The sequence below is a fragment of the Dreissena polymorpha genome, unplaced genomic scaffold (genome assembly GCF_020536995.1).
Source record: "Dreissena polymorpha isolate Duluth1 unplaced genomic scaffold, UMN_Dpol_1.0 chrUn090, whole genome shotgun sequence".
NCBI classification, from domain to species: domain Eukaryota; kingdom Metazoa; phylum Mollusca; class Bivalvia; order Myida; family Dreissenidae; genus Dreissena; species Dreissena polymorpha.
Window position 1 is genome coordinate 68,618 of NW_026273404.1, and position 25,812 is coordinate 94,429.

Below are 25,812 nucleotides of genomic sequence, written 5' to 3' on the forward strand. Positions count from 1 at the left end.
CCTGATTGAAAACTGATATGTATATAGTACACAAAAGTTGTTGCTCAGTTAATAGCAGATGGACATTTTGTTCAAGGCATTTGCATTTACATCTATGCTCTGTTAGACAGTTATGCCAGAATGAAAAGTGCACACAACTGATTCGCAACTACGCACACTACAGAAATGAAATACTCCTATTGTTTTCCTTTAAATAATATTTAAAGGCTGCTATAGCCTTTCAGCTTCAATTTTCAGGAACATGATAACAATATTACTCTGAAAGTTGCGAATATTGACGAACGTGTATAGTATCACATAGACAGGTATAGAATAATATAGAAAATCGAAGGAATTTACATATATAACACGAACAACATTACTTAAACGGTAAACGGCCATTATTGAGATGAAATTACAATTTAACGTTTGCCGGATGGAAAAAATGAGAAGTTTGAATTATGATTGTGTCATATAATTCAGGCTGCATTATTCAATACGAGTATATGTACATGTAATCGGGAAAACAGAATTATGATAGCGACATAAATATCACTTTTATATAGGTTACATCATACAACAAGATTTTGGATAGTCGGAACACATTCCGCACTAGGATATGCTTATCGAGTTAAGAACCATTCACCTACTTTGTTTTGAATAGCAGAGAAAACATTTCCGATTACATAAGATGAGGAACAATTCCTACTGTTACAGAATAGAAAATAATTTTACGGACTGTACCGTACCACTTAACTGCGGCGTTGGCCCGTCGCGATTTGCCCGTTAAAGAAACACATATAAATTTTGACAGTGCATGTGTGCGTGCGTGTGCGCGTGCGCGTGTGTGTGTGCGTGCGTGTGTGTTTGGATGTGTGTAGCAGTAAACCAAAGCACACGGCTCAATAAACCTAGCCTTTATTGTTAATCGTTGGACAACGACCACAAGACGTGACTTTAAAAGAGATGACTACAAGTTAATACAATACAATGCAACAGGCATCGGTTCTAGTGAAATAAAATGATGATTTTCACACACACGAACACATACGTAAAACAAAATAATTATTTTCATCCAGTTACATGCATTGACAATAGTCAGCTATACTCAAGATGTTTACCTTGGTCTACAGAAATAATATATTAAATATTTTTTTATGGAAAGCGAATTCCGCATACTAATATGGTGAAATAATATCATTAAGAGAGTCTTTTTTATTTGTTCCTTAGTATTTATATTTTTCCTTTACTAAAGTATTAATTTGTTGATGCATTTCTTTAAAAACTTTGCTTTGTATTTCAGTCCAAAATGAACAATACAACATCCGAAGTCACAACCAAGACCTTGGCCACTGTGACGTCACCGTTCATCGGAAACACATCAACGTGTACAACGGAAGGTAAGTATTCTGTTTTTAACTAATTTATCTCGCATTGACAACCGGTATGTCAATCATGTTTCATACGTAGCTTGTTAAGTCTCCTTTTTAAAATCGTTGATTAGTATAAGTTTACTTAAGTTAGATATTATAGAAGAAAGCCCAATTGTTATTGTCACGTATAATAAATTAACAAATTCTTTAATAGTCGGATAATATATCAACGTTGACAAATATTCTAGTAGATTAACATGTAGTTCTCATTAATGTTTCGTTATGATAGAGTTTTAAAGTTATTTATTCTCAAATTGATACAGGTGCACCATGATATGATACATGTATGTATGTGACAGATCAACTACTAGAAGAAGAATTTACTCTGTATTTAATTTACACACCAAATGCATTTCATCATTTAGATTATCGAACTATACATAGTTTATTTCACTCATAATATTCAACTTCAAGTTGTATAATTAATTTATTGTATACGAATATTCGTAATCCTACTAAATATATTTCTAAGTAATAAGAATAAGTAAAATCCCTGTCGGCACTACTACCGCACTTCATTATAAGAGCAAAATAATGTGACACGAAGAAGTAAATTTTAGAATTTCCAGTTAATCAATGGAATTTTCAAAACGGAAGCCTGTGTATCTTCTGCAGCCCACTTAATCAGTCTACTTTACTGCAATCAAGTACACTTGAAAAATCAATTAAATATGTGGCATCCAATTATTACAGCATTGTCATAAAACAGTATTTTCCTTAATATGAAGATATTCCAACGTTCAATTTCATATGTGAAGTGACTTCACGGATGCATACAGATATGATCATGTACTTTACATCATACAATTAGCTTCCTGTAAGTTATTTCTGTATAAATCGTGAAAGTTTACATACAAAAAAACGGATATTGGCATTATCTGCCTAAATGTTAAAAACAAAATTTGGGGAGACGGAGTAAGATGTAACAGTTGATTTCAAAATTGTAGTTTCTTTGTTTTTAACAACACATTGCATTTTGGTTTTTTACATTCAAACAATTATTTGCGAAGAAAAAATTCCAATACATAAATGCCCTGTTTAACTTTAATGTTATATTAAAGTTTGTCAACATTACCATCAAACTGACTTTGTATTAATGAATATATTGGATAAACTGTTGAGATGGATACCTATTGAATCGAAATAAATACATACGATAATACCCCGCTAACAAACTGTTATTTTGTCATTCATCTTATTAATCGCGTGCACAAACAAACGCGAGTACGTCTTAAGGAAAAGATTCAAGCCTGTAATGCATGCTAATAGAATTCGCAATTATAAAGTTAATATTGACTTTCTTTAACACAAATACACAAAAATGTATGGTCAATTCAGTTGATTGCATATGACCTTCAGGTACGAATCTCGGTATGGTCGGTATCGGTGTCGCTGCTATCGCTACCTACATATTGGTTGCCATTGCGCTTGTTTTTAATAGATGCAGGTAAATGCTCATGCACGTGCGTGAGTGGTAAAGCTCACGCATATATAGGTTTCATTTGCATGGTTTTGCCATTAATTTTCCATAACACTTCGCCAAGTATATCCACATGAAAATTACACATTTTATAGAAATCTTCACATATGACAATTAAAACTTTATTGGATATGCACGTATCGTATCATTAGAACATTATTATTTTAAAATACGAATGAATACATATAAATTAAAAGATTGGTAAAGTGACATAACGTACACGTTTACAGACGTTGTCGTCAAATATCATTTAGCACAAATATGGCTAGATATAATTGCACGAATTTTACTCATGATAAAAATACCTTATGGTTATTTTATAATCCGTTTTTCAGTTATTATTCAGTTCTTGATACCCCCAACTGATCAGTAAGTCAATACGAATAGCTGTTTGCAAACTTTCGCATTTTCCAGACGTTCAAAGTTGGCTAGGGTACCCCCTGATGAAGAGCACCGAGCACATTTTACGAAGTGGCGCGCGCTTAAGGCCGCACAACAGCACCAGCCTGTAATATATTCCACCAAAACCAGAACAGAACATAATCGTTTATTTAGACTTAAGCATGTAAAGCTCGTCGTCATTTACATACATATGCAATAACAGCATGAAGTAAATACAAAATATACATCATTTCGAAGAAAGATCGATTTATAATATAAGGAGCAAATATGCTATCGTGTTTTCGTGAGAATGTTATTACATAATTTCAAACGTAGTTTAATAATTGCAACACTTATTATATTAGTCTTCACCAAATTTCATAACTGAAAAAAGAATCAAAACTTCACATGTAAGATATTTCTCGTTTTTTTTATAAATTCAAACCGTTGAGTCTTTTTAACATAGAAAAAGACATTAATATGAAGTCATATGACGGGCAGATATCATCGCATAAATCCAACTTTATACCTGTATGTTATTTTTCATTTGTAGTTAAATAAAATTTAGGAATATAGGATTGAGAAATGCTGATAACGTTAAAGCTGTTTGATATGAAAATAATACCTCCAAATTTGTTACACTTACTTGTAGTTAAGTATCGTATTAGTATTAGTATTAGTGATAGTAGTATCCCATATTTGATGTAGATGCTTTCGCCCCGCTATTGAAGGTTGAAGCAAAGGAGGAAGCGGTTCTCCTGCAAACCTTTCCGGAAGAAAGCCGGTTAGGGTACATGAAAAAAAGTTATGTTGAACATGTGCCGTCGCAAAGTGAACGTGAAAATAAAAGACGCAAGACAAGAGAAAGAAAGAAAGAGAAAGAAGCGCAGGGCACCGGTAGCATTGGATGCTCTATGGTTGTTGAGCGAGCGACATCCATTCCTTCTTCTATTCTATATGAGGTACAACATAGGAACATAGGAAATATGCAAATTTAACCGTGTTTACGCGTTTGTCTGAGAAAGTGTCACATTAGATACGCTAAAATATTCCTGATACTACTTTATCGACCGAATTGTCTATATTATGCGATCTTTTTTGTTATAATTATATTTTAACGAAAGTGATAACACGTTAAATTCTTTTTACAACTTAAACTTAAGTTTTTATTAACTGAAATCATGTGGTCATTAGAGTGCACTTTCAGGCAATATTTAATTTAAGCAGAACAATGACCGACAGAATTATACTAACTCATACGCAAACAAGATAAATAATCTGCTATGCTGATGCAGAAAAAGTGTGAAGATGTAGTTTACTACCTCTACATGACTTAAACAACGATAAATGAAACAAATTGAACATATGTATAATAAAATAGTACATGCATTGTATATGGGAATTGTAATTCAGATGGGTAAAACTTGGATAATATATAGGAAATCAACACATGTACATGCTATTACCAATCACTTTTTAGCAAGAAAAAAAACTAACAAGAATCCCACCGATGAATACCAATAAGAGGGAAGAAGTGGATGAAGGCATCGAGTTTGATGGAAATTTAGACTCCACTCTACCCAAACTGGTCAGTTATGTGTATTTTTTACCCAACAGATCTCGAAAATACATACGTAATTATTATTCAGAAATATTTGTCTTGTTAAAGCACATTCAAAATTGTCGGTAGTTTATAACTATTATAAGTACTGGAAGCTAGGGAGGGAAACAAGCAGGACAACGACCCCGTAAATTTGTGGCGGGCACTATATGTTCATGCATAAAAAAACATATGTCCTTTGTACAAAAAAGGAAATAGACTGAGGTCAATTGTTAGTTTCTAACCCAGGATAGCAGGAGCATACCGTAAAAATGGATAAATATTATACTTATGAGCTTGTTCTTACAAACAATATGAAATTTCTATGAAGATCGCAATAATTTTGAATGTTTTGTAGTCGACACTTTTTTATTTATTACACAAACCGTCTTCTATAACCAAATTATTCAAGCACAGTTGGAGCAAAATGCTTTTTGCTAAGCTCCCTACAACATCTGCTCATGGTAAGCTTCTTTGATCACCGTTGTCCGTCGTCCATAGTTCGTTTTCAACATGTAAATTATGTGCATACTTGAGGCCACATTTATCTCCCAAGTTTTATATAACACTGTATTGGCTACAGTGCTACTTCGGCCGAGTTCGAAACTGGATCATGTGCTATTCAAAACTATGTTACCAGGCCACAACGGGGCGGACCGTTTTTTATGTCTAATTTATTTTCCTAATCAGCATAACAACATATGTTCTTATGATATCTCAGCTGAGTTCATAAATTGTTTAGGGTAAAAAGCAAAGTAAGGAAACACATTGATTTAAAAACATCGAAAAGGCTGCTTGGAATACTAAAGATGATTTGGTTCTCAAGTGATCTTTTATCCTCTTGCAATTAAGTCTAATACGTTCTCAAATAAAACAAATAAAAACATATATTTAGGTTATCAATAACCACTATTTACTTAAATCGCGGTTTTAGATATACACATTAACAAGAGCATGCTTTTAATCTATAACTGCACGACATTTTTATAAACAGAGTTCAATGTTGGTCATAAAAGACACTCCAGGAAACGTTTTAACCAATCCTCAATATACGACAAAGGATGGTGACTCCCGCCCCATTATATATCCAACAGAGGTAGATATACCGTGTTTGGTGTTCCATAAGGTTTTTGGTAACTCTGCGACAAGCGAAAGTCAGCCATCCACAGGCGAGGACTTCGGTAGTTATTTTAGAAGTTGGTGAGTTAAACCTAATTGTTGCATTCTATGCTTTACATGTATAATATACGTGTCTGTTATTGGTTATAAATGTGTTATACCTAAGTTTTGCTAACATAATTATTTTATTTTAAACGCTGAGAAAGAGTGTTATTTTTTAGCATAAAAGAACGTAAACTTGTAAAGAACAATGATGCGTCGTTATTTCAGGAACTCTGATATAATCAGAACGACCGCAACAGAAACTGAAAAAGCAGTAATAGACGACACAGGTGACACGAGAGATGGAACATCTAGCTTCATAAACGCAGTCCATGAAGTCAGCATTGGGAACTCATGGTCAGCGCCCTTTAATGTCATTGGATGCATAATTACACCAAAACCATAAGGATAAGACCGCAGACGAATGAAATAAATCCAAATAGTCAAATAATTATTAAATATGTAATTTTTAAAATGCATTTAATCAAACTCATGCATATTCAAATCAATAACAAATCAATAAATCAACAACACATTGTATTTATTTATAGCATTTTCGATACAATTTACCATACCATTTACGGGACTATGTTTTACGGCAGGTTTGCTATTAACTAAATAGCAGTACATTTGAACAACGCAAAAAAACGATAGGTTAGTTGAGAAATAAACGAAAAATTTGGACACAATTGTAAACAATAACAACTACAAGGCTTCAAGGCTTTTATTTAGACTTCATTCATAACAGTCGTTTTCAAGAAATCGAATGCATATCAAAGCCATTACGTAAGCCATTACGTATTGTTATAATTAGTACAATATGTGTTTTTGGTAGTTTTTCAGACAATCCCACAAGTACTCAGCTGTCAAACGTTCACCACGTGATCTCCTCCAGCGGAGAAGAACCTGGACGACCGGAAGTCGTAGATTTAAATACATTAACGCAAGAATTAGGTAAGTCCTGTCGATTGATTATTGCCGTTTAAGACCAAAAAAATAACATGCTTATCTAAACGTTTACCTTCAAAAATATGGTAGGTTACTTGCAACATTTCTTACTTTTTATACAAAAAATGTTTTGGGAATGTTATCGTTGGTAGTAAAAAATATCAAAAATAAACCACACCCGAGATTACGAAAGAAGTTTAGGGTCTTAACGAACATTTAGGATCGGTTGTGATTATGTAACGAAACAGCTTTTTATGCCGAATAATGTGTTGCGGTTTGTAAGAATTTGATCACATATAAATAAAAGAAGAAAACTTTGTAAACCGGGCCGGCTAGCTTTGTTGGTAGATCGCTGGACTACAAATCTGAGGATCTTGGTGTGCGGGCATTGGTCATGAAAGTATTTTTACTGCCTGTTTCATCTACGACTGCATCAAGTAGGGCACTTGTCAGGTATTTGCATAACCATAGGCCCCTAGAGCTGGTTTATTAACTGACCGTCGTGATATTAGTCAGTTCTGTTAAACCAGCTATACAAAAAAAAATTATGTATTATGTCTGAACAATTTTTGGAAACGGCGATAAAAAGAAATTATACAAGTAGAAGATTCTTTTATATATCCATAAATATTAAGAAACAAAAGTAATCATATCGTCTCACAAGCTAATAACGATACACAGCGAAAGCCGTTGTGGTGCCAAAATCAAAATAATGTCTAGATATGTACGAAATCATTTCATTTAGTTAACACTATATTCAAAATATGAATACATTGTTGAAAGTAAAACCATTATGTTTTAAACATTTGATTTACCATTTCTCGATCTGTAGCAAATGACATATTCTTCACCTTGCGCGAGGGTTTTGGTTCATATAAGAAGTTGGCGTAAAGAAGGTGTAAAACCGATTTTCATGTATTTTTGAATTTAAAACCGTGCATTTTTGTTCTTCATATTTACGATAGTGTGTTCTTTTTAATTTTTATGAACAAAAATATGTAATTAATGTCGCCATTGTTTTAGATGCTCAGACAAGCCAATTTGACAAGTACAAGATTGATGTTGCCGGCCTTCCTGCTTATACATACAGTCGAACTTCTATTCAAGAAATTGAACGGAAATGCAGAAAACATCTAAAAAAAACAAGATTCAGTGAACGTGACAGAGAAGCATTTCTGTCTAAAGATGTTTATCTCTTTACCACTGTGAGACAAAATAACAAGTTTAAGTTTGCCACTTCAATGGACTGTCGCATTGAAATGAAAGATATTGCGAAAAAAATGAACTGTACATATGCGCCGTGCGTTTTTGTTATTCAATATAGGCAGCTCCGTATCGTCGCCCATATTTTTGAAGAACTTCAGGAAAAGGGGTTGGAATTTTGCGTCTTAATACTTGGTCCTAAATCTTGTATTAATGATATGCAAACTTTACACAAGCGGCTGGTCGCATTCGCTTCGAAAAGCGATGTCTTTATGATAGGCCATCAATCTTGGATTACTGATATGCAAACTTTACACAAGGGACTTGTCGCATTTGCTTCGGAAAGTGATATGCAAGACGCTGTAGATGGTCTTCTTGAAAGGTTTTCATTTTCGGTAGTAAGAAAATTGATGGAGCAAATTGAGATAGATGCTAACATTGGCCCGGATGAATGCAAGACAGGTAGTTTTTTTATGGATTTGTTTAGATTTTTGTATACATCTGAACGTTGATGGACACATTTTAATATATTACAGTTATATATAACTTATATATTTATTCCATGTAATGTAGGTGATTGTAATGAGACGTTGCAAGAAATCTATCAACAAATACGGGCGGCGTACAACAACAGTGGGGTACCTGAAGATGAGCGACCATTGATTCCAAACAATGATTTCAATTACCCCTCAAACGTAAACGAAGTACGTATACAACGTATGCATAATACATATACATAGTTGATATGTCGGGTATATAACGTTTGTTGATGTACACATACACTGAACAAAGTCCGGAATATCGAGCATGTTATCGATGTAACATTTTACAACCTTTTGACAATGTATCGATTCCAAAAAAGAAAACGCATTTTTTTGGTTCCTGTCGTCAAGCCAAATGACTCACGCGGCTTCTATTATTATTTTTAACATATTCCGCTTACCGCCATCAGTTTAATATTAACTTAATATATATGTTGATAAGATATATACATGTGTCGTTTGAGATCATCACTCAAGTTCTTTAAATACAATGTGTTTTTGCCTGCTTTAAAAACAACGGGCGACTGAAGATATATATTGATAACACAGCCGTTAAATCTGAGTAACTCGCAGTCTGTTCATTGGAATGTTTGCTTGTTTGTTTTAATACTAGCCCGCGCATGACTGGTTGATGCATGTTTGCTTGTAGATTTCTCAGTTTGACCCTCAGGTGCCTGACGAGCCTGCGCCAGCCAGCGTGCTACCCCCTTCCCCCACTGCCACGATATCGGTAGCCCCTCACATGCAAGCCCAATCCACTAGCATAGCTCCACCCCCTTCATTGGAACAAACTCCGGAAAAACGAATTGTCCTGACCTCCGAGGGCGTTTCATCAGCGACTGTTGAGACTGCGCCAAAGGTTTTGGCTCCCCCTTCTCTAGGACGGACCGTCACCTTGGTAAGCCCGCCCAGAGTTGTTGCCCCGCCCAAAAAGTCGGAAGCTTCGCCCCCTGTGACCACACCCTTGACAACAGGGGAGGAAACTCCTGTGAAGCCGCCTACCCCGGTATGACAAGTTGTGACTGACTGAAATATCTGTATATAATGGTAAAAACGATAACGTTTGCATACCTAGGATAGTGATTACAAAGTTTTTTTTGGTTATAATATTCCAAAATATCTTACTGAAATATCTACATACGAGCCTTGCGCTGGGCAAACTGTGCTTAATGCATGTGCATTAATACTGTCAGCTTTGATGGGGGGTTTTTTTAGAAAGGGAGTCACTTATTAGCAAAAATCTAGTAAAGGCGGAAATTGTCGTCCCTGACTATGCAGGCTTATCTGGGACGACACTTTACACAAATGCATAAAACCGAGTGTCCCCAAAACGTGTCTCATATTATGGTAAAAACTTTTACATTCGCATACCAAGGATTGTGATTTAAAAGTTTATATTTGTTTATAATTTTCAAAAGATTTTGCTGTGCTTAAATTATAGGTTGAATGTGTTATGAATTACAGAGAATATAATGTTGCTTGCTAAGCTTGAACAAGGTAGTCAGATTTGTTTTGCATGATATTAGAAATGTTGAAGTGATGAGTTATTGAAATTTGATTTGTGTGTCTTTGAAGTGTTCTTACAATGTTAAGCATGGGGTGGTAATTCAGAGCTCAGTGAAAGGGGGAATAAAACGTGGATATATATATATATATATATATATATATATATATATATATATATATATATATATATATATATATACATATATATATCCTGAAGTGTTAACCCTTTCCCACTCAGAGGCAAAGTGAAAATTGCTATGTGCAAACAGCATGAAACCAGAACAGCCTGTTAGTAACTCGCAGTCTGTTCAGGTTTTATGCTGTTTGCTGCTCATCAGTATCTAAGGGTTAGAAATGAAGCCTTAAAATTTGGATCTTGTAAGAAAGGTATTAAATTAAATTAAATTGACAAGGGACTACAAACGTGTCAAAATACGTATCTAAGTGGTAGAGGGTTAAATTAATGTCCTGAACATTGACTGAAAATGTTACAATCAATATATAAGATAAAATTTTCAATTTCTCATCAGATTCATGCAGTTCGCTTGAACATTTTCCCTATATTAAATAATAAAAAATTCACATATCGAGTATAGTTTAAAAACTATTAAACCTTTCGTTGAAATGTTAACAATGACATGAATATCGTGCGTCAGCATCAGTCATGCTCGAGTATTGTGACTTAAAGGCTTATATACGAAGGGCCTTTGGTAAAAGAAACTCTTTAGGGAGTAAGAAAATTCAAATGAAATTCTTTCAGTATCTAGGTATTTTGTGTCTCATGCGCATGGAAAGGTCTTGTCCAGATTCACATGCATACCAAATATGAAAGCAATTTCTGAAGGGACGCAGTAGTTATGAGCCTTTTTCGAATCGCGGTCACAGATTTCGAAACCTTAAAGCTAACCACAAGTTCAGGGTCAAGGTCACAGGGGTCAAAACTTTTTATGCGCTGGGAAAGGTCTTGTCCAGATACACATGCATACCAAATATGAAAGCAATATCTGGAGGGATACATTAGTTATGAGCCTTTTTCGAAACGCGGTCGCAGGAAAATATCTGAACCGGCCCCACCCCAAACCCCATAACTTTTAACCCAGGGCTCAGATCAAAATTCCATATAGTTCACTATCGCATATATGCTCATAGCTACCATGTGTGTAAGTTTCAATGTTCTATTGCTAATAGTGTAGTAGAAGCAGGTGGCCAGGACGGACGGACGGAGTACGGAGATAACCACAATATCCCCACTTTTTCCGAAAAGCGTGGCGATAATTGAGTACCATTTTTACTAAATTCAGTTTTTAAGACTTCATTTACAACCCTTAGTTACTGATGTGCAGCAAACAGCATAAAACCTGAACAGACTGCGAGTTATTCTCAGGCTGTTCTGGTTTTATGCTGGTTGCAAAGCCATTTTAACTTAGCTTCTTACGGGGGAAAGGGTTATTTGAATTGTTATTGATTCAGTTTCCTAGTTTCATATTTTGTTTGCAATCAGGCATTCTGCCTTTGGTTAAGAACACTTATACAAAAAAATAAGTCCTCGACAGGGAATTACATAATATAACTTATTTAAAGATAAACAAATATGATTATCAAGAAGCATTTGCATTAAAGCATTTAATATGTAAGACTGTTTAGTACATTTATGTGTGTAAACATGCAATTAAACAGCAGCTAAACGCTTTACTTTCTCAAATCTAAGTTTCAATGCTACTACAAAAGTTATTTGCGATAGTTTATAGCTTTAGAACATTTGTGCAAGACATCATCAGTAGTATTATTCACCACATAATTCCAGATCTGTGATGGTTTTGACCTGGCCAGTCTGGATGAGCCGTCACCAGACACGCCCAGTTCACCCCTGGGCTACATCCCACAGATTGGGCGCGCTCCTGACCCCAGTATTGATAAAGAGGGCGCTGAACATCTGCTGATTATGAAGGTGAGGTTGTGTGGCCGTTGATTTGTCTTTTTAGCGTGCAAATTTACCTTTGCAGTCAACATATGTTGTTATCCCCCTCTGAAAGCGAAGGGATATAGTTTTGGCATTGTCCGTCCGTCGGTCACAAACTTTTCAGGGCTATAGCTCAGAAACTTTTTAAGATTTTAACAGGAAATGTCAATGTGCACAAGAACCATAACCCTACGATTTCTTAAATAAGAGTTATGTGACTTTTTGTGTTTGTATGATGTAACTTTACCGGGCTAAATCTCAGATATAATACAAGACTTCAACATGAAACTTCATCGGTGAATAGAAACTGCACCCATCAAAAATTCAAATTTATTCAGCGATGAATATCAATTCAACAAGTTTTCTTGTGTACAAATGCACAGATTAAAGCCACGGTAGATTTACGGTTGGTGGTGTGTTTGTTTTTCAGCCGTTTTTTTTGTTTTGCTTGTTGTTGTTGTTTCTATATGCTGCGGGCTTTACCATGCATGTATGTTTAGTTGCCTAGGCTGGTTGGTTTGTTTGTTGTCGTGTGCATAGTTATACTAATGCAGAATTATTAAATGTCTGTGTTTGCCACAGTAGCTGCTACTAGTCCATCACAGACATTTGTCAATCGTTTTTTGCAAGACATTTATATTTATAATTTCCTTGTGTTTATGTTTGTCCCAAAAACAATTTGATTGTGGTGTACAAAATAGCTTTGGGGATGGTTTATAGTTGTATGACAACTATACAATTGAAATTCATTTCTCATATCAATATAGATTGGCATTTGTTTTAGAATGCATTGAGACGTGTAAGTTTATTCATATAACGTTAATATGTTAGATACGCATATTCTCTATACAATACCTAACTTTTGACTTGATACCTTTTGAGTATATGAAATGTAAATTCATTAAAACATAAACTAACAGATAAATCTTTCTGTAAATGTATAACTTCCACAACATGTATTAAATAATATTTACATTATTATTATTTTAATGATTTTAATGATAATATTATTAAACTTCTCAGTTGATCAGTCTAAATACTAAAATTCTGACATCAACAAAGTCTGGGACCGAAAAACAAACTGACTATTTCACCACGACAACAGCGAAGTCATATGCATGGGCCATGAAGAAAAACAGCTTCAATCGTTGCATAATTAAAGAGAAAACATGCTTAGCTTCATTAAAATGTCATCAAAAGAGATGCCTATACAGTTTGTAGATATTGTTTAACTAAAATAATTAATGCACGTAAGTATAGTAACAGACTTCACAAGTGTCTAGTTAATATGTCTGAGCATCACGTTTCATTGTAGTGCATTTTGTAAAATGAAATATAGTCTCCAATAGTAGTGTTCACTAACCCCCTCTACGGGAAAGAGAACTCTTGCAAGAAACTCGCCAGTGGGCGAAGGAAGAGTTAGCCAGACGGGTAGGTAGATTACCTCCCCTGAAAATACTATATGATCTCAATAGATTGTCTGTCCTGGGTAGGTAGATTGTCTCCCTTGAACACAATAATATCTATATAGCTATCTGACTTAAAGCTAGATTAGCTCCACTGACAATATTCTTTGCTAATAATAGTGTTTTTTACTTGTTTATTTATATTATCTGCAAATCAAATTCTTTATTTTGTCAATAGTTATTAGACTTGTGAGTTGTGAACATACTCTTGTAGCTATCTTACATGTAGGTAGATTATCACTGTACTCCCTTGAAAATTGATTATCTCACTTCACAATACTACCTTGCAAATTGATTGTCTCTTTAACAAATACACCCACTATTTGAATAACAATGTTTAGCCTGAACATGATTATTGTTTCCTTGAAAATGAATTTCACATTTTACAAAGTTTTACCTTTACGTTTTGCATGATATTTTATGATGTGTTTGTATAACACATGTATTGCACAAATGTTTCACCATAGTCTGCACTACTCGGGTGTTGTGAAATGGTTGCACTTAGTTGTATTGAAAATGAGTCAAACTTTAATTGCCTTCATCTTTCCCGCTCATAAGCAAAGTGAAAATGACCATGCGCAAACAGCATAAAACCAGAACAGCCTGCGAGTAACTGGCAGTCTGTTCGGGGTTTATGCTGTTTGCTTCTTATCAATATCTAAGAGTTGGAAATGAAGACTTTAAAACTTTAACCTAGTAAGAAAGGTCTTTAATTACATTTAGCATTCACGGGGACTACACATGCGTCAAAATACGTATCTAAATGTTAAAGGGTTAACCAGGTGTTAACAGCCTATTTTTTGTGTGAAAATATTGAGGGCAGTTCTTCCGAATGAACACGTGAATGTTCATACTGCAATAAGGTAAACTTCATTGTATATAACATAAGCCCCTGCTTACGTACTGTTGTGTTTTTATTTATCACATCTTACATGTGCACAAAGAAAAGGTAGGTTGAATATAGCGCGCAAATTATTCCTTTTTCACTCAGAGGCAAAGTGAAAATGGCAATATGCAAACAGCATAAAGCCAGAACAGCCTGCGAGTAACTCGCACCCTGTTCAGGTTTATACTGTTTGCTGCTGATCAGTATATAAGGGTTGGGAATGAAGCCTTTAAAAATTGAATATTGTAAGGAAGATCTTAGATTAAATTTTACTTTCTAAGGGACTACAAAAATGTCAAAATACGTATCTAAGTTGTAAAGGGTTAAATGTTATTTTCGCTAATAACATTCACTAGTTAAAAATAACAGTTAATGTTGGTGATCAACACTGCAAGAACTTATTCAGAAAATGACATTGTATTGCAGTCTTGCTACTAAAGGTAGCGCACCTCTAATGGGCACATATCCAAATATAATCTAATTAATTATTTTCTTAATCAGCATCATTTCACTGAACTACATGCAAATTTGTAGGTAGGCTTTCCATGCTTTTTAAAAAAACATACCGTTTTTTTTCAAAACCACCCCTACGCTCAGCTTTTGTACAGTTTATTTTCACTCCTGGGGTATATAAAAGTTCCATAATTCATTCAAATTTCCAAATATGGGCATGCTGTTGGTGTGTATAGATGCAGTAAAGGTGTTTAATATTTAAACAAGATGAAATAAGTATTCTTTTACAGACATTTATTTTTTTACAAATTTTTATCTATGAAAGAGCGCCATGAAATGTAAGTGATTTCAGCCAAGTAAAAATTGGGTCGGTTAAAAACAAAGTGTCATAAAATTCAAAATAGTATCATTTGATTTATATTTTAAACATAGTTTTTATAGAAACACTATATACAGCAAAAATACAAAGAAATAGACAGATTTACCGTTTACTTTTTGAAATAAAAATAAAAATGCAACATGCATCATTCGTATTTTCAGCAGTTAATCACCCAATTTAGCCATAACGTTGTTTTAATTTTAAATATTGAAGGATGTGCATAAAAATTTCAACATATTAAACAAAAAACATAGCATATATGCTATATTAAATCAAATTACGTTAGAAAAGAAATAAAACGTGTCGCAAAAAGTATGCGATGTCGGCAGGATTCGAACCTGCGCGTGAAGATCCCAAAATATTTGTAGTCCATCGCCTTAACCACTCACCAGGCCACGACAACTTCACATTGTGCTAGCTTAAATTAGATATCAATAAGTAAACAGGTAAAAGGCTCGCCAATCTTTGAAGAAATCGCGAAATCGTATTTTTTCAGATAATATTTGGATCAAAGTCAATATTTATTGTGAAAATAATGTATTCTAAAGGAATAACGTAAACATATAACAAAATTCGAACTTTGAAAAAAATAAAATTCATCTCTCGGAAATAACCGATCATTGAAGATCGGCAATGATCGTAAAATAAATCGCGGGAAATCATTAGAGGTGCGCTACCTTAATTGCAATGAAACAATACTGATACTGTATGTCTCTTCAGGCATGAAACATTTAATTGTCCAGACCATTTATCCTGCAAGATAAAAATTACATTCAAAATGACTTTCCACAAATGAAATAAATATCGTGGATAAATTGTTTTGCTCTTAATGTTATAGGAGAAGCTGCGTCAAGAACGTGAGGATGCCTCGAATATGGAGGAACAGACAAAAATCTTTAAGCAAGAACATGATCAAATCAAAGGTTCAGAGACAAATAAACAAGTAAGTCTTTGCTTGGACTGGTTTGTTAAATAGTATTTAGCAACAGAATGAACCAATCAAAGGCACAGGAACAAATAAAGAAGTATGTGTTGTCTTGGTTTAGTTTGTGAAAAGTGTTTAGCTACAAAAAGAAACAATCAGAGGCTTCGAAACAAATGAACAAGTAAGTATTGTCTTTGGTTGGTTTGTGAAATAGTATTAAGCAGCAAATCGAACCAATCAAAGGACCAGAAAAAAATTATCAAGTAAGTATTGTCTTTAGCTGGTTTGTGAAATAGTATTAAGCAACAAAATTAACCAATCAAAGAAATAAATGAGCAAGTAAGGGGGGTTTCTTAGCTCATTTTGAAGAGGCCCTTTTCCTATTGATTTTGGGAAAAAATATCACTTAGGAAGTAAACAAGCTGGTGTAAATGTTGATTTTGGAAAGCTATACATGATTTTAAAAGAATGTTTCACAGGTATCAAGCATTTTATCGGCCTCCATTATTTTACATATGGTACCCCTGATATTGTAAGGCTGCAGGTATCTCTATATTTAGGCGCTCTCAATTTTGCATGTTTAAATGTTGTAATACAATTCTGCATGTCAAAAGCTATTTGCTTCAGAGACATTTTCAACACATATTTGTATGTTTCTATGGTGCTAACATTGATATTACTTTTCTTGGTTCAGAATTTGCATTGGATTGTGAGAACTCAGTTATGTTCGTTCCTTTATTTTGCTATCTAATATTATTTACAAACTTGTTTTGCCATTGAAATGTGTGCTTGTTTGTTTTAATACTAACCCGCGCAAGACTGGTTGATGCATGTTTGTTTGTAGATTTCTCAGTTTGACCCCCATGTACCTGACGAGCCTGCGCCAGCCAGTGTGCTACCCCCACCCCCCACTGCCACGGTATCGGTAGCCCCTCCCATGCAGGCCCAATCCACTAGCATAGCTCCACCCCCTTCATTGGAACAAACTCCGGAAAAACGAATTGCCCTGACTTCCGAGATCGTTTCATCAGCGACTGTTGAGACTGCCCCAACGGTTTTGGCTCCGCCTTCTCTAGAACGGACCGTCACCTTGGTAACTCCGCCAATTTTAGCCCAAACACCGGGTAGTGTAACCCCTCGGACGGACATTAACGACATTCTGAAACAAGCAAGAGTGCATTCTGCAAAGTTAGTCGAAGAGGAAAAAGTGGAGAAACCTACGCCTCCTCCACCGGTATTATGGGGCTTAAGAAAAATGGGTTCGTAAATCCAGTGTGGGGCTTAATGCATGTTCGATAAGTATCATCCCAGATAAGCTTATGCAGTCCGCAAAATCTTATCAGGGATGACACGTTTGACCTGGAGTGGAATTTCCTTTAGACGGGTTTTTGAACAAAAAATCCTATGAAAGTGGAAAGTGTCGTCCCTGATTAGCCTGTGCGGACTGTACAGGCTTTTCTTGGACAACACTTTATGTATATGCATTATGCCCCATTTTCCCAGAGCGAGGCTCATTTGCATTTAAACATGTTATGTTTCATTCATCACTGGTGAGGATGCATATTTTTAGTATTTTACCAACTTAGGAGTATTATTCCTTTCCCACATAAGAAGTAAATTGAAAATGGCTTTTGCTTTTGCAACCAGCGTAAAACCAGAACAGCCTGCGAGTAGCTCACAGTCTGTTCATGTTTTATGCTGTGTGCTGCTCATCAGTATCTAAGGGTTGGAAATGAAGCCTTTAATACTTGAATCTAGTAAGAAAGGTCTTAAATCAAATTGAACTTTCTAAGGGACTATGAATACGTCAAAATACGTAACCAAGTGGTAAAGGGTTTTCAACTTGAGGGCCAGTCAGAATTATTTTATGTTCCCTGGTAGAAAGGGATCTTATGAATAAAGGGACTAATTAAATTGTGTTTGTTTTTAAGTTTTATATAAAAAAGGCATCTAGTAAAGAAGCAGGTAGACCTTAATAGTACTAATTTTAGAAATAGAAATGTGCATAATTACTGGTGGATTTAGCCTAGGTCTATAATATATGGCTATTGGCGAATAGTGACAAAATATGTATGATCTGGTGCAGTTTTTGAACTCTGTACTGATATGATATTTCCATCAGACTGGCAAGTGTAAGGCTACTTTGTCATTGGGATGTATGGTTTGGAACACATTTTTGCCTGTTTTATTTACAATAATCCTCATTTTCAGTAGGTCTCCTCGTGTAAGACAGAAAGCTTTATATTAATTAGCTCACCTTAAAAACAACGTTCTCATGGTGAGCTTTTGAGATCACCTTTTCTCCGTCGTGCGTCGTCCGTCGTGCGTCGTCAACATTTTGCTTTGTTAACAATCTAGACGCCATATGTATTGTCTGATCTTCATGAAATTTGGTCAGAAGATTTGTCCCAATGATATCTTGGTCGAGTTTGAAACTGGGTCACGTGAGGTAAAAACTAGGTCACTAGGTCAAATTAAAGAAGAAGCTTGTTAACACTCTAGAAGCCATATTTATTTTCTATTTTTCATGAAACTTTGTCAAAACATTTGTCTTAATAATATCTTAGCTGAGTTCGAAAATGGTACCGGTCAGTTGAAAAACATGGCCGCCGGGGGTGAGGCGTCATGGCTACTGGCTATAGTAAAACCTTATTAACACTCTAGAAGTCTTATTTTTAGTCCAATCTTCATGAAACTTGGTCAGAACATTTGTTCTTATGATATCTCGGATGAGTTATTCAATGGTTCCCGTATGTTGAAAAACATGGCCAGCAGGGGCGGGGCAGTTAAGCTTATATGGCTATATTAAAACGTTGTAAACACACTAGGAGTCACATCTATAGTCCAATCTTCATGAAACTTGTCAGAACATTTGTTATTATGATAGCTAGGCTGAGTTTGAAATGGTTCCTATCCGTTGAAAAAACATGGCCGCCAGGGGGCGGGGCAGTTTTTCTTATACGGCTTAAGTACAACCTTGTTAACACTCTAGAAGTCACATTTATGGTCCAATCTTCATGAAACTTTGTCATACCATTTTTCACAATGATAGCTAAGTTGAGTTTGAAAATGATTTCGGTCCGTTGAACACATGGCCGCAAGGGGGCAAGGCAGTTGTCCTAATATGGCTATAGTAAAACCTTGTTAACATTCTAGGAGTCTCATTTATAGTCAAATCTTCATGAAACTTGGTCCGAACATTTGTTCTTATGATTGATAGGCTAAGTTTAAAAATAGTTTTGGTCCGTTGAAAAACATTGCCCCCAGGGTGCGGGGCAGTTTCCCCTTATATGGCTATAGTAAAACCTTGTTAACACTCTAGATGTCACATTTATAGACCAAACTTCATGTAACTTGGTCAAAACATTTGTTTTTATGATAGCTCAGCTGAGTTTTAAAATGGTTAAAGTTAGTTGAAAAACATTGCCAACCGGTGGCAAGGCAGTATTTTCTTATATGGCTATATTAAAACCATGTTACAACTCTAGTTGTAATGAGGTTGTTGGTGCACAATTATGATGATGATGATGATGATGATGATGATGATGATGATGATGATGATGATGATGATGATGATGATGATGATGATGATGATGATGATAATGATGATGAACATGAACATGATGATGATGATGATGATGATGATGATGATGATGATGATGATGATGATGATGATGATGATGATGATGATGATGATGATGATGATGATGATGATGATGATGATGATGATGATGATGGTGATGGTGATGATGATGAAGACGATGATGATGATTGGAATTATCATTGCAAGGTGAGTCTGAAAATTGTTCTGGTAGATTACAAAAACTTTGTCCAAAATGTGAACGATTTGGTTAGAAAAACAACAACAATTAATCACATTTTAGAAGCACAAACACAGTTTGTTTAAATAGTTGCTTTGACAGTTGTTTTTGCAAAAATAATATATTTATGTTACAGATTTGTTGTGCATTTAAATTCCAAAATAGTTTGACAGTTGTTTGGATATGATATATTTTCGAATGTTTTGTGTGTGTTTTCTTCTATATTTTAACTATGAGAAAGATTAAGTGTCAGATGTTTGGAACTTAAAAAGAAGATCAATGTCGATTTTCTAGTTGATATTCTCATACTCATCTACTTCCTTATAATATACTTTGATATATGATAACAATTCAACATATTGTAATTACTGTCCTCGTATCACATTTATCCAAAATAAACATTTGTTGCAATGGGAAGCAAATTTCTATTGTAAAAAGCATAAACAAACACACAAAAACCTCCTTATAACGCATATATATATATATATATATATATATATATATATATATATATATATATATATATATATATATATATATATATATATATATATATATATATATATATATATCGGTACAAAAAACCAAAAAACCCTTTCTTTTCACAAAACAACGTTAACAACCATTTCTTTACATTACTTCTACTGGGCCACCATGACCATCTTGTTTTTTGTAGTGAACACTTGTTTATTTATAACACAAACCGTCTTCTATTACCATATTATTCAAGCACAGTTGGAACACATTGCTGTTAGTTTGCTAAGCTCTCTGCAACACCTGCTCATGGTGAGCGTTTTTGATAACCGTCGTCCAAAGTTCGTTGTACATTATACACACACTTGAGGCCACATTTATCTCCCAAGTTTCATAGAACTTGATTCCTGTTTTGTCTATAGTGTTACCTCGGCCGAGTTTGAAACTGACTCATGCGTTATTCAAAACTATGTTACTAGGCTACAACGGTGTGGATAGTTATCGTCTCATTTATGTTTCTAATCTGCATAACAACATATGTTCTTATGATATCTCAGCCGAGTTCAAAAATTGTTTCGGTTAAGAAGCAAAGTAAGAATAAACATTGATTTACACACATCGGAAAGGCTGCTTGAAATACTTATGTTAATTCGGTTCTCAGGTGAGCGAAAAAGGATCTTGTATCCTCTTGTTATCAAGTCTAATACGTTCTCAAATAAAAGCATATGTATATTTAGGTTATCAATAACCACTATTTACTTAAATTCGCGCGGTTAAGATATTCGCATAAACATGTATAATCTATAATTTACACGACATTGTTATACACAGAGTTCAACGTTAGTCAGAGAAGACACTCCAAGAAACGTCTTAACCAATCCTCAATATACGACAAAGGATGATGACTCCCGACCAATTGTATATCCAACCGAGGTAGATATACCGTGTTTTTTGTCCGAGAAGGATTTTGGTGCCTCTGCGACAAGCAAAAGTCAGCTATCCACAGGCGCGGACTTCAGTAGTTATTTTAGAAGTTGGTGAGTTAAACCTAATTGCTGTCTTCTATGCTTTACATGTATAATATACGTGTCTTTTATTGGTTATAAATGTGTTATACCTAAGTTTTGCGAATATAATTATTTTATTTTAAACGCTGAGAAAGAGAGTGTTATTTGTGAGCATAAAAGAAAGGATACTTGTAATGAACAATGATACGTCGTTATTTCAGGAACTCTGATATAACTGGAACCACCGCTAAAGAAACCAAAATAGCAGTTATAGACAACACAAGCAACACGAGATTTGGGACATCTAGCTTCATAAACGCCACCCATGAAGTTAGCATAGGGAACTCATGGTAAGCGCCCTTTAATGTCATTTGATGCTCAATGAAACCAAAACCATAAGGATAAGACATAGTCCGCAGAAGAATGAAATAAATCCAAATAGTCCAAATATTACTAAATGTGTAATAATCAAAATGCATCAATTCATGCATATTCAAATCAATAACAAATCAATAAATCAACAACTAATTGTATCTATTTATGTATTTTCGATACAATTTACGATACAATTTACGCAACTATGTTTTACGGCAGTTCCATTAACTTGAAAGCAGTACATAACTTGAAAGCAGTACATTTGAACAACGCAAAATACGATAGGTTAGTTGAGAAACATACGACACATGTGGACACAATTGTATGCAATAACAACTTCAAGGCTTTAAGGGTTTTATTTAGACTTCATTCATAACAGTCGTTTTGAAACAATGGAATGCATATAAAAGCAAATACGTATTGTTGTTTTCATTAAAATGTGTGTTTTTGGTAGTTTTTCAGACAATCGCTCAAGTACTCAGCTGTCAAACGTTCACCACGTAATGTCCCCCAGCGGAGAAATACCTGGACGACCGGAAGTCGTAGAATTGAATACATTAACTCAAGAATTAGGTATGTCCTGCCGATTGGTTTTATTGCTGTTTAAGGCCAAATAATAACACGCTTGTTTAAACGTATATCTTCTGTAATAGGGAATGTTACTTGCAACATTTCTTACTTTATATACAAAGTTTTGGTAATATTATCGATGGTAGTAAAAATACCGAAAATAAACAAAACCCGAGATTACGAGAAAAGTTTTGGGTCTTAACGAAAATTGATTATCGGTTGTGTTAAATGTAAAGAAACAGCTTTTTACGCCTTATTATGTGTTGCTGTTTGTATGGATTTGATCACGTATAAATAAAAGAAGTTGTTAAACCTATCTTAATTTATTTTTTAATTCAAATCCGTTCATTTTTGTTTGTCATATTTACGATAGTGTGTGCTTATTTAACGGTTTTGAACAGATATATGTAATTAATGTCGGCATTGTTTTAGATGCTCCGACAAGCCATTTTGACAAGTACAAGATTGATGTTGCCGGCCTTCCTGCTTATACATACAGTCGAACTTCAATTCAAGATATTGAACGGAAATGCAGAAAACATTTAACAAAAACAAGATTCAGTGAACGTGACAGAGAAGCATTCCTGTCTAAAGATGTTTATCTGTTTACAACTGTGAGACAATACAACAAGTTTCAGTTTGCCACTTCAATGGATTGTCGCATTGAAATGAAAGATATTGCGAACACAATTAACTGTACATATGCGCCGTGCGTGTTTGTTATTGAATATAAGCAGCTCCGTACCATTGCCTATATTTTCGAAGAACTTCAGGAAAAGGGATTGGAATTTTGCGTCTTAATACTGGGTCATAAATCTTGTATTAACGATATGCAATCTTTACACCAGCGGCTTGTCGCATTCACTTCGGAAAGTGATATGCAAGACGCTGTAGATGATCTTCTTGAAAGGTTTTCATTTTCGGTATTAAGAAAATTGATGGAGCAAATTGGGAAAGATACTAACATTGGCCCGAATGAATGCAAGACAGGTAGTTTTTAATGGATTTGTTTACATTTTGGTATACATCTGAAAGTTGATGGACATATTTAAATATATGACAGTTATATATCGCTGATATATTTATTCCATATAATGTAGGTGATAGTAATGAGACGTTGCAAGAAATCTATCAACAAATACGAGCGGCGTACAACAACAGTGAGGTACCTGAAGATGAGCGACCATTGATTCCAAAAAACGAGTTCAATTACCCCTCAAACGTAAATGAAGTAAGTATACAACGTATGCATAATACATATACAAAGTTGATATGTCGGGTTTATAACGTTTGTTGATGTACATATACACTGAACAAAGTCCAGAAAAACGAGCATGTTTATCGGTGTAACATTTGACAACCTTTCCTATCGATTCCAAATAAGAAAACGCATTTGTTTAGGTTCCGGTTGTCAAGCTTAATGACTCACGTGACTTCTTTTTTTTTAACATAAACCAATTACCGCCATCAGTTTAATAATTACTAAATATATATGTTGATCGGATATGTACATGTGTCCTTGTAGATCAGCGCTAGAGTTCTTCAAATACAAGGTGTTTTTGCCTGTTTTAAAAACAACGGGCGACTGAAGATATATATTGATAACACAGCTGTAAAATCTGAAAGTGAGTGTACAAATGAGGTTATACATATTCTTGCTGTTTGTGGATTCGAAAAATACTCGGTCTTTGTCGGTAGTTTGGAGTGTTATTGGCAAGCCGGTGATGCCATTTCGAATCCTCAGATTGAGGCTACGTTAGGAGGATTTGCTAATAAGTGCAACGGTTTATCATCACCTAAAAAACTCTTTCAACAAGAAAGTCAGGTCCATGCAGAAGAGCCCATACTTGTAGCTCTAATATCTCGCCATGTAGCTACACATTTACAGTCTGGTGATCTCAAAGTGTCCGACAAGATCCTGGGACATATTGAATATATACATGATTTGGATTGGCTCGATATCGTTCCAGTTGATGTCGCTAAGGAATTGCAAAACGAATGCGAAACACGGTTTCGAACGGAAGATGGTATTTTGAAACATGCAGAACTAAGCGGGTTTACATTAGAACATCGATCCCCAGTTCACATTTGGGGAGCAAAATCGGCACCTGGTTTGGGATTTCTATCAGAATGTGACCCAAGTGAATCAAATAATTACATGTTTTTTACTAGTCGATCTGATGAATATGTTTTCTGCGTCCCCGGCGACAGCGGTTCTATTGTTTGTAGCAGGGACAGAAAAGGCCGATTGTTTGCATTAGCAATCCTTATTGGTAAATTTAACCCATCGAAAATAATAGAGCAATCGCAGCAAAATGAAAACTATGCCAACAAATACGACGACATATCAGCAGATGAGCAAAAACAAGAGTCCAACGAGCATGCACAAAACAAAAATGAGGAAACTACTTGCATGGGGGACGAGCCAGCACACGGAACAGACCATCGCACAGAATCACAGTTATATAGCAGAGAAGGTCCACAACAAGAGCCAACATTTGTTGCGCTAAATCTCATAAACGCATTTAAAGGATTGTCTGAGAAATACAATTATGAATTCAGACTCTGTAGAGAAAAAAAAGAAGTGAAAGCTTAAACATAGTTAACTTATTACGTCTAACCCGACGCACAAATCATACAAATATATTAGATTTTCGGGAAAATGTGACAAAACATCTTCAATATACCTACAAACACTTGAAGACGTTTCTACCGCAACACTTTTCAAACTTGAACATCTCAGTTATAAGTTAAGATTATGATTTTTTTTAAATGTGATCATTTGACTAAATTCTGAGCAAGCTGACTATAAAATCATCCATCCGTAAACCCACCTAAAATGATGAAATTGAAATATATTTAGAATTATATCGCGTGTCAACATTTCCACGTGCAAGAGGATGACAACATACATACCCCTCGTGCTGAAGCGTCCGATCCTTACGGATGAATTATTTTATCGTGAGATTGCTCAAAATGTAGTCAACTGATCACACGTAAAAAATGTATTCAAAATCTTTACCCATATCTGAGATATTCAAGATTGAAAAGTGTTGCGTAAGAAAAGTATCCAAGTGTTTTGAACATATTTATTTAAAAAATGGTATTTACGATATTATTATCTTTTGTTCAAAACAGAAGGAGCGCTGATTAATACAAAAGCTACAGCTAAAATTCCAAAGAATTTGTTTCAGAAAATATAAGATATTGGAAAGAACATTGCAAATAGGTTTCTGTTGCAGAGCAGAAAACTCTTGCATGTA

General features: G+C 34.8%; 1 protein-coding gene across 1 annotated transcript; it reads left to right on the forward strand.

Annotated features, from left to right (window-relative positions):
• The first annotated feature begins 4,783 nt into the window (after nucleotides 1–4,783).
• LOC127864048 (uncharacterized) lies at nucleotides 4,784–25,145 on the forward strand. Its single transcript, XM_052403733.1, has 15 exons — nucleotides 4,784–4,861; nucleotides 5,868–6,073; nucleotides 6,263–6,391; nucleotides 6,870–6,988; nucleotides 8,759–8,889; nucleotides 9,377–9,733; nucleotides 12,038–12,181; nucleotides 16,216–16,320; nucleotides 17,147–17,536; nucleotides 21,429–21,634; nucleotides 21,826–21,954; nucleotides 22,434–22,552; nucleotides 22,982–23,539; nucleotides 23,650–23,780; nucleotides 24,075–25,145. Exons 1-15 carry the CDS (start codon nucleotides 4,784–4,786, stop codon nucleotides 25,143–25,145), a joined length of 3,873 nt encoding a protein of 1,290 aa, XP_052259693.1.
• The last annotated feature ends 667 nt before the right edge of the window (nucleotides 25,146–25,812 follow it).

Excerpts from the sequence above, each read along its gene's own strand:
- LOC127864048 (XM_052403733.1), top strand. The coding sequence starts at position 4,784 with ATGAATACCAATAAGAGGGAAGAAGTGGATGAAGGCATCGAGTTTGAT. Across the intron at positions 4,862-5,867 it reads ACTCCACTCTACCCAAACTG|AGTTCAATGTTGGTCATAAA; the intron begins GTCAGTTATGTG and ends TTTTATAAACAG. Across the intron at positions 6,074-6,262 it reads GGTAGTTATTTTAGAAGTTG|GAACTCTGATATAATCAGAA; the intron begins GTGAGTTAAACC and ends TCGTTATTTCAG.